This window comes from Pterocles gutturalis, unplaced genomic scaffold (genome assembly GCF_000699245.1).
Source record: "Pterocles gutturalis isolate BGI_N339 unplaced genomic scaffold, ASM69924v1 scaffold37065, whole genome shotgun sequence".
Classification (NCBI taxonomy): Eukaryota; Metazoa; Chordata; class Aves; order Pterocliformes; family Pteroclidae; genus Pterocles; species Pterocles gutturalis.
Window position 1 is genome coordinate 13,276 of NW_010144632.1, and position 10,636 is coordinate 23,911.

Genomic DNA, 10,636 nt, shown 5'->3' on the forward strand with positions numbered 1-10,636 from the left:
TTCCCTAATGGGTGCCCAGTCTTGTATTTCTCCTGTAAATGGTGACTATACAACAGGCTTCCCCTCAAAGGCTGTATTCATTTCCTCCCTCCTTCCAGATGCTATAAGCCCTTGGTACAAGTTCCCAGAGCTTTTCTCTTGGTTTAATAAGCTTAGTTATTTCCCAAATGAAATAAATATTGCAGATTTTTTTTAAAAGTAAAAATAATTTTTTAAAATTGTTCCCAATAGCTATGTTTGGTTGACAGAGTGGTGCAGGAATCTGTTGGCTGCAGCTGTTCCTGTAGTTCTGCTGGGTTACTTCTCAGAGTAACTAGAGAGATTGTTTCCAGAGAAGAATATACAGAACATAAGTAAAAACTTCTGAATGGAAAATTACTTAGCCTTTAAAAATGAAGAAGAAAAATCAAAACTGGCAGTGTTTCGTAATCCTCTTAGGACTCTTTGAGCTGATTGAAGGTTGATTTCTTACCTCAGGCTTGCTGGGCGCAGCTGGCTTGCTGTGCTTTTGAAGATTATCACTATATTCACCCAAACTAGGGGTCCTCTTTTTTTAATGGAAATGCCCCAAGATACTAAAAAAAAAAAAAAAAAAAGTGAATAAAACATATATCAGCTTTCTTTATTCTGATTCACTCTTGGTTTCCTGTGCTGTTTAACAAATGCAATGCCAATAGAAAGCCTGGGTTTTGGTTAGGATGTCCAGGGTGGAGGCTTTTAGTCTGAAATTCTCAGAGGGATAGTGATTTCCTGTAGTGAGCTCTTTGCAGCTCACTGATAGATGTTACTGGCCTTTCCTTCCATTTTTGCAGATGTCAAACGTGCAAGCCTGCATAGTGGCTAAGCAGCATTTTGGGACAGGGGTGGGAGTCAAGGGTTGTGGTAAACTTTAGGAGAAAACAGGAGCCAGTAATGTCATGGGACAAAGGTAATGTAGTGTCTTGTGCAGTGCGAATAGGATACTGGGATGTAGGAAGTTTTACCTGCAAAACTCATGCTATAAGCTGCCTGCTTTTTATTTGTAATTGATCAGGCTTCTGTTGGAGTAGTGTGCTCACTTGGAGTTGTTTTGCAAGAAAGATGGGAACCATAGGAAAAATCTAAAGTAACAAGAATGATGGTCTATTGACAATGAGAGATTGAAGAGCCATTTTAGCATGTAGCATATCAAGCATGGTGAAACATTGAATAGATTTTCCAAGAAACTTGTGAGGCTCCAGTTAAGAACAGATTAGACAGAAGTCTGTCAGGAGTGATACAAAACCTTGCCTTTGGCAAGGAGGAGAAAAAAACCTAAAGCCCAAGCATGCAGCTAGCTTTAGTTACCAAAGGGAATTGCTTGAACTCCATGAGATGATGTGCATAAATCCACACCTAGAAATAAACTTGAAATATGAGAAGAGTTGGAAATCTTTTTTTTTTTTCAGGATTCTGTTCTGGAAAAATAAACCCTTGAGGAGCACTGGAAAATGCAGAAGACATGTCTCTGTCCACTAGAAGTTTGTTTTAAGGAAAATACAACTGTTTTTGCAGCACATTCTTCTCTAGCTTGTGGGGATGTTGTGTGGGGTGTGTGCATTTTTTTGTTGTTGTTGTTGGTTTTTTTGTTTTTTTCTTTTTTAGTTTAGTGCCACTATCAGCATAGTTTTTTCCTCCAGAATGGATGGTGAGAATTGTTCTTGTTCTTTGCTGATGAGGAACAGGTCCTGCCTTACTAGTGTCTGTAAATGTAGTTCTGGGTGGTCATCTCTGTTCACTTCATTCTTCCAAAATAAGGTAATGGGAAGGAAGAAGAGCTTTTTAAGGTACTTGGGAAATGAGAGTCTATTTTTAGCTGTCCCTCCAGTTTCTTCTGTGAATCTTAATTGATGTCTGAAAAATTAAGACTAAGCTACATAGAAAATAACAAGACTTTTTAACTTTCTTTGATCGGGAAAGCTAACTGGTCTCCTAAAGGTAGAGTTACATGACTATACAATAGTTACATGAAATAGGTTAGATTTTCTTTAACATTAATCACAAACTTTAATTTCAGTTTTTTAATACAAAGAGCAGTTAAAGCTGTGATAGGGTTTTTTCTAATTTAAGGATACTTCTTTAAACATTTGTGTTCAATGAAGACATCATCTTATTATGCATGAGATGTGAAAGCCACTTTGAGACATGAGACTCGAAAAAAAGTTGTAAACTACATTTTTAAACCTTTTTACATATTTAGCTAAACTGGTCTTGTCTATAAATTTATTTTTTTAGAGTTTGAATTCTCTGAGCATATAGCCATCTGTATATCCAAATGGGTGAGGTGTTTATTTTTATTACTTATTTTGAAATTGGAATGTCAGAACAGAAGTTCAAGTCCTGGTATGCTCTATGTAAAAATTGGCAAACATAACAGATGAACAGGGACTTGAACAGACCGATCAGTCTTGAAAGCCAGAGATGTCAGGAGCCAGCACAGAGCTTGCGTTTTAGGTATCCATGGCACCTTTGGTCCTTAGTAATGTCCCCTCCTCCCCAAGGTATGTTTTCTACTCCTTGAAGGTATTGTGTAAATGGAAGTAAATTGCATGTAAAAGTGGCGCAAGCGGTCACGACCTCTTTTGTGTCTTCTTCTATAACTTTAAATAGTGTCAGTATTTTCAGATGTCTCTAAAGTAGAAGAATTTCTGTAAAGGAGAGTGCAGAACAGCTTTTGTTTGGTGAAAGTAACTACAGTATCAGTTACACTTGATAGATATTTCATGTTAAGTCTATCTTTAAAATTACACTAAATAGTGTAATAAAATAACTGGGAATAAAGACTTTAGGTTTTGTGTTGTGTGTGGCGGATGTGGTAGTTCCTGAAAATTCACTGTGGAAAAATAAAAGTTGATAAATCCATTTGAGCATAGTAAGGCCCAAAAGACTTAGCATTCTGTGACACCTGAATGCTGGAATAATAGACACGTTGCGTTACATTCGTGTAATAACTAGCAAATACCACTGTGAATTACATCATTAGTGCGTACATCAAATAGGTTAATTTCAAGACAGTATAAGCCAGTAAAGATAACAAAGAACAGGAAATTATAAGAGTAAAATAGTGTAGGTACATGTAGAGGAAAAATATTTCTATATTCTTTCACCAAGGTTTTTGTGTGTGTGATTTAGGTGTTGAAGAACAAGATACTTTGTACTCTTGCATTTGCTATGTTAGCTAGGCTCTCATCACCCAACTGAAGATGTGTTTCAGTAACTAGGTGTTCTTTATCTGATTAAATGTAATCTTACTAGTTAATCCCCAGCTTTGTTTGTAATTTAAGGAAACATTCTGTGGCTTGGAAGAAGCATTCAGCTTGGAACCTGAAATACTTAAATTTAACTGGAAGAGAATCTGAAATTAAAAAAAAAATTGTTACTAAGGAGTAGGTTTGGAAAAGGAGAATTATATGTTGTGAAGGCTTTGTGATTTGTCAGAATTCAGCTCTAAAAGCATGAGGGGTTTTTTAAGATTTAAGTCTGCAGAGTTCAGCTTGAGGGACTTGAAGCTGATGTGGCAGTTGGAATGAGACAATATGTGCTAATTAAAATCTCTGTCACTTGGGATGTTTCTTGCTTGCGTTTTGATGTAGAACACTGCACTGTGAAAGCTCAGTGTGATTATCAAGCTAAAGAAAAAAAAGTAAGTTTCTAGGAAAAATCTCCTAGAATTAGAAACAATTAAGGAAAAATGCCATATTGATGGTTAGTGACATAGCAGGAAAGCTGTAAATGTGAGCATCTAGGAATATAATATTTGGGTGTCACAAATGTACCTCTGACACTTTACCAGCATCTGTTCTCTGTTCATCGGTATACTCTGCTAGAGTACCAATGTACAATGCCTTGGTACTGGAAAATACATAAGTTTATGAAATCTGAGACTGGAAAAATAGACTTGTAAAGTGTTTCCTTTGTATCTGGACCATCAGGTCAAACACTTCCCCACCCACTCTTAACAGACTCTCTGCATTTAGTTTCAGTCTTCTGAAAAGAAGAAACTATTTTCTGTTGATTGAAGATTGAACAGTTTGTAAGAAATTGGATGCCTGTGTTTCACAACCTTCCTCTGGCATTTCATGTGCCATAACCATTTTGCTCAACTTTAAGATGTCACATTTTCCCCACTTAGCTTTCTAGTAGTACTTAAGCAGCGTAAGCAGTTTTGTGTATTGGACTTGAACATCTCTCTGTGCCTTTGCCACAACAATTAAGAGGCTACTTGACTCTTCAAATCAGCTGAAATACTGAACTTTCACAGATTCAGTGGGGTCCTTATTTGTTTTCCGGTATTTGCCAGTTGAAATGGTAGATCAGAGATGGTATTAATGATCAAAATCAATTGAACTGTATATTTACAATGTTACAACTTTACAGATTTACAGTGGGTAAGAATTTCATACTTTTACTTTTCTGTTTATTGACTTTTGTGAGCATACTTGATTTTCTCTTACTAAAGATGTACTTTGAGAGCAAGATAAAAGTTGAAAACTTAGAACATTAGAAGTTCTGACTTCAGAACTATGCTACCTTCAACAGGGTTCCTTCACAGGGACAAAGGAGTGACTTTACAGCACCATTGTGACTACAGAATGTTTTCCTGCTTCTAACAATCGTGTCAGGTTGAAATGAGAGGAAGCTGAGATAATATTTTCAATTGTACATTCTGTATTAGCCAACGTTTTTATTGTAGTAGTAATTAACTATGTAAATTGTTAAATTTTATTGAAAAAGTCATATTAAAACTGATGCAATGCAAAAGATATCCAATGTATAAAATTCCTTGTCCCTTAACAAGTATGTAAAATGTAGGTCGCTATTTCTGTATATGCTATTTTGCTATGAAGAGTGCCAGCAGAGGGAGCACACGTGGGCTACCAGTTCAGTACCTAGACCTTACGCAAGGTGCTGGTACTGGGAGTGAGGAAGAACGACACAAACTTCAAATTACCTTTTTTTTTTCCAGATTAAATTAATTCTCTTTTGTGGGAATGGTCAAATGTGTAGGTCAAGGACTGTATTTTCCAAAAGCTTAAAGCATCGTTAATAGGAAAGTCCAGATTTAAAACCCTGTTTAAATATATATATTTAATTATACCTGTAAGTTGCAGCAATTAAAAATGACGATTCTTAGACTTACAATCTGTACATGTGCTCTTATATGTTCTGTAATACTAGTAGAGCAGCAAAGTTGAGTACAGGCATGGGATTTGGTAAAGTGATTTTCAAATTTTTAATTTTAGGGCAGCAGCAATGACTCTAAGAACAGTGTTGTTATCGCTGCAAGCATTGTTGGCAGCTGCAGAACCAGATGATCCACAAGATGCAGTAGTGGCAAATCAGGTAAGTTACTCAGTTGACTCTGAATTTGTAACATTTCTGTGATCTTTGCTAACTTGGATTAGTTCCCAGACCTTGGAGGAAATAGAGATTTTTAAAGAATATATTGGAAAATTCCCTTACAGTGAGTTACTACAGTGTTTTGTGCTCTTTACTCTCTGGATTCCAGAGTAAGTAGCAGTTACTTTACAGTGTCATGAGGTGATTTTTTTTTTAGTTTTGTTCCTATTTAGCTTGTCAGAGATGTCAGGAGAAAACAACATACTAAAATGAATTCCAGTATAACTTGCCTTTTAAAATCTAAGGCTTCTAGTGTAAGAAAAGCAGTGTTGTATTGGTTTAAAATGAATTTTAGCTTCATGGTGTTTATTGGATTTGGCTTGGTTTGTAGCTCCTCTTCCAGATTAATATGAATATCTTGAGCGTTGTATTTGTTTAATTCACAATTTTATGAATAGTGACTTTAGATGAATTACTGTTGCATTTAATCCTGAGAAACAGTTTATCTGAATGAAGCATCCTATATATTTTACCTTTGCAAGTACTTGGGATAGCTATTTTAGTCACCAGTTGAATTGGTATCAGTAGAATTCTATCAACAGGTTTTGTTACTTTTCAAACAGTAGCAATAACTTAGAAAAAGTAATAACAATAAAATGTCAGTGGGATCTTATGCCATACCCAGACTGACATGGTTCTATTTAAAGGTGGTGTTGAAAGGTAGGAACAGTTATTCCGTAACTTAATAGTCTGACAATTTTCAACAAAGTCCCAAGTATGTGCGTGTTGTTTTCCTTTTTACTCTAGGGAGACAGAAGACCTGGCTTCCCCACTGACTGGTAGTAAGGGTATATTTCAGTAACAAAAGAACAAAGCAAGTAGAAGGTTCTTCCAGCATCACTCATCTATATCTCCTGTAAGTCAGGACCGGCCAGGATAGGGTGACAAAGCGTGCACTCCTTCCTCCTAAAATCTGTGTAGGATGGTGGATTTGCAGTTTATCAAACCTGTCAGGAGACGGAGGGAAACACGGAGATGAGAGGTAGCCCCTTGCACCGCTGGGTGGGGGAGAATTGTTTGCTACTTCTATACTCATTAGTAAGTACAGGAGGCTTGTTTCCGGGATTCTGCAGTACTGTAAGTCTGCTCTGAACAAATGTCTCTGAACAGTTCTGTCAGACTGAATTGCATTGCGCAGGGAGAATTGTTGCAAAGGCCAGCAGGCATGTCCCTGCACCAGTTTTTCTTGCCGGGTGCTTGCTTGGCTGTCACCCTCTATTAAACAAAACCACCTTTTCCTTTTTCACAAAGAACAAGAATAGTGTTTCCTATTCTGGCCCCAATGGTAGAATTTTGTTGGGAATCATAACAGTCTCGTAGAACCACTTGAGCTGGAAAGAGGTTTTTTTTTCCCAGGCAAAAAACTTCATGAAACTTCCTAGATTCTGAAGAGCAGTTTTCCAGGCTGCCTCTCAGGTGCCTGTGGGGGTATGTCCAGTGGGACTATGGCATAGGTGGTGTGGGGAGGATTCAGTTTCTCCTGTTCCCTGCGTATGCCTGCGTGAAAACTATACTGGGGTTTGGCCTTGAGTTACAAGCATGTGTGTATGTAAGGAGAAAGTGATTGTAGTGTCTTTTGAGAGGTGTGGCGATAAACACCCACTTTCTTCATGGGTTTTATTTGGTGGGGTTTTTTTTTTTTAGTTTGTGTTTGGTTTTTTTCCCCCACAAAACTAAAATTCACAAGGCATTAGTTATCCTCCGCACTCACTTTTCATTATGTTAATTTACTAAATTATGCCTTAGATTACTAAGCTGTCCAGGTAAATGGCAGTGTCCTACAAGCTCTTGAGCTGAATCCCAGGGAGAACTCCTGTTTGAATAATGGCAGTATTTTCAGACACCAGCTGTCTGGTGTCAAAACTACTTCAGCTATTTGCTGTTTTTTCTAAGTACAGCAATATGAACTGCCTCAGATTCCCGATATAGGGACATCAGTAAAAGGTGGCATTAGGCTTTTCTCAATTCAGTGAGAAGCTAGATTATTTATGAATACCTAAGTAAAGGAATTATATTTATAGAACATGAAAGGTAGTTTGAATAAAATGCAGTTATAACTAATCCTTTGTGCTTCAGATAGTTGCTTTCTAGGCTTGGCAGTGTTCTCAAAAATATTTTTTTAAATGGGGGAAGATATCTTAAGAGCAGAAGAATATAGCACTTCAGGATGCTACTGATGCTTAACTTAATCCTTCTTCTTTTCTAGTCATTACAATGAAAAAAATATTACAGACCACTTATTTATAAAACAGTGAGTTATTGCCAACAATATTTTATCTCCCATGTTTTTTCTAATGCCATTAATAATCAGATAGTAAATATACAAATTATTTCATGTGGAGTGGAATTAGTGGGAGGTGAACAAAGCACACAACACAGTGTAGTTGGTGTGTGTTGCTGTAGGAGAGGTAAAATGAAATGTACAGCAGTAAAAAGTACTGTGTTCACTTCAGCAGTGCTTTATAGATTAATTATTCTTTTCCCATATGAATAAAATGCTTAGAATGATAATCAGCCATGTTTCTGTCCTTAATGTGCATATAAATATTTGAATAATATATTTCCCAATATCTTATTATGTAGTGTTAAATTTTATTATATGGCTAGTGGTGGGAATACCTACTTTTTTTTAAAGTGTAACGATTTAGGGAAAGAGTTGTTTTGTTTTTTTTTTTAAATACAAAGAACTTAAATTTGATCTTGCATACAAAAGTTGCTAAAACAGGAAACTCCTCCTGCTTTTCTGAGTACAATTATGACATGACCCACTTTCTTGGTTTTTGAGCTCTTGGTGCAGGCTGAAAACTCTCTGTGATAAGGTCCATTTTGTTGTTTATTAGAAAACTTGTTAGATTGACGAGATTGGTGCAAAATAGTACTTACATACCCTGTGTGCTTTTTTTTTTTTTTTCTGGTAAATAATAGCTTGTATTAAAAGAGTTGCAGGTCCCTAGCTTTTTGCACATGCTTGCCCATTTTTTAGCCCTTCTTTTGTCACATACATTATCAACATATTTATTCTCCGTAGGAGGCCTGGTAGTAAAATGTCATCCCTGACTGAAAAACTGCAGACCTACTTTGCAGCGTATAAAACTAGGCATATTTTTAAGTGAGTAGAGAAATACCTTAGTGTGCAGTATGTACATGCAAGAAATGTTAACATAGGGATAATTTGTGCTCTGCCCCACCAAATATAAATTTTCAGGAGCTGTGCTAAATGTAGCTACTTTACTTTTGATCAGTGCAATTGAGAGCAGTATCTGTACACATAAAATAGCTATAGTGTGTAATTTAATGTAAAGGCAAACGCATTAAATCAAATGCTTGCATAGGTTTATTGTATGTGTAATCCTCATCTCCAAATCTCATTTCAAAAATAGCAGTATGATCAGTGTGAAACACTGTTGAAGATATTGTAGAAAGAATGGTGGACTGGAATCTGCCATATCATCTTGCTTTTTGCTTGGATTGCTGAGTTGATTTAACTTTCCCCTTCTCCCATCTCTCTCTTTTGTGTAGTACAAACAAAATCCAGAAATGTTTAAACAGACAGCTCGACTTTGGGCACATGTGTATGCTGGAGCACCAGTTTCTAGTCCAGAATACACCAAAAAAATAGAAAACCTTTGTGCTATGGGCTTTGATAGGGTAAGTATATATAACTTAAATATTTTTCAGTAGGGGCAGGACAAGTAGATGTGTATAAATACAGGGAGTCATTAGTATACTTGCTACATCTGTGACCTTTTGTAGGTCTAATTGTTCTGTTTTGCTAATTTGTTTTTAAGAATCAGAATTTTAAAATGCTATGTTATTAGTAAATGTGAGCTACCCCTGCCTTTTTTGAAACAGTTTTTCTATAAATTATTAGTTAGAATTTAACAAATGCTAAACTAATGTGTTCTGATCAATCTATGAATTTTTTCATTACACTTGTTAGAGCTGTAGGCTTACACACTGAAAATATTATTGCTTTTGTTTTCTCATTGCAGAATGCAGTAATAGTGGCCTTGTCTTCAAAATCATGGGATGTAGAGACTGCAACAGAATTACTCCTGAGTAACTGAGCCATGTAGAGAGAGCTGCTTCAGTATTCCAGCTTGCCCCTTCTGGAGGAGCATCACCATCTGTTATTTTTAGGATTCTATATAGATTCTCTTTTAAAACTGGCACTCTTGCCTGATGATGCTATCTAGGCACTATTGGAGACTGAAAAAAAAACGCTCTGTAAATAAAGCTAATTAAACATCTGTGTAAATTTAAAAAGGGGAAATACTTTAATTTTTTTTTCTTACTAAATATTGTAAAAATTCTTTGAGCTCAGCTAAAATAATGCGGGAAAAACATGCCTACTTTAGTGTTTAGCAGTGTGACGAAGACTAGCAGGAACTTGCTTCAGGATTTTGATTTAGTAATTCAGAAAGCAACATTTTTGAGCGTTAGTCATCAAAATTGTTGGTGCCACTCATCACAGCTATCTTACCGTTCTTAACATGGATCCTATGTGCCTGTGGATTGACCTATATTTGCATGCTTGTACTTAATAGACATTAGGTAGTGTCGCTGAAAAGACCACCATTGAAACACTCGAGTGTTCTTATAACTTTCTTCCTGAAAGACTTTCAAGACTTACCCAAAGTTCCAAATGGTGACCTATTCAGAACTGGTTTCTTTCTAGCTTATTAATTGGGAAACCTGATTCTCCTCTCCCTTACATCATACAGCTGAAAATCCTTACTAAATTATGCTTCATCATCTGTGGGTATTATGTGTGCCATTTACAGTAGTCTAGGCTCCCCTTTAAAAATATATTTTGAGTTATCAGTGATGATTTTCATCCATCATGTTTTCTACACAATCTCGTAAGGAGTATGCCTCAATATAGCACAAAAAAGATGGAGCTGGTTTTCTTTCCTTTTTTTGGTCTTAAATAGTTGTAAAATGTTCTTCAGTACATTCTGGATAATATGATTTCACTGGGTTTGAAGGAGGAAAAAGCTGATTGTCTAGAGTACTGAGAATTAAGAAAAATTTTCTTTGAGTACTTGATATGATGCAATCAGCTGTTTTTTTGCAGCGGTCTTATAGCTTTATTTTGGGCTTGAGTTTAAGGATTGCTTACCGGGTACTTCAAAATTCATTCTTGCTTGCATTTTTCTCTAGTTGACACATGGAGGCTGTGTTGGTGTTTTTACTGTACATACTTCAAATGCACATA

General features: G+C 36.2%; 1 protein-coding gene across 1 annotated transcript in view; it reads left to right on the forward strand.

Moving 5' to 3' along the window:
* The window catches only part of UBE2K (ubiquitin-conjugating enzyme E2K), a gene marked incomplete at its 5' end in the record, with an annotated part of 22,848 nt that extends 13,165 nt beyond the window's left edge, over positions 1 to 9,683 (forward strand). Inside the window, 3 exons of the mRNA XM_010085161.1 lie at positions 5,262 to 5,361; positions 8,938 to 9,066; positions 9,411 to 9,683. Of these exons, the coding sequence (XP_010083463.1) occupies positions 5,262 to 5,361; positions 8,938 to 9,066; positions 9,411 to 9,485 (304 nt within the window). The remainder of the gene's footprint in view (positions 1 to 5,261; positions 5,362 to 8,937; positions 9,067 to 9,410) is intronic.
* Between the last annotated feature and the right edge of the window lie 953 nt (positions 9,684 to 10,636).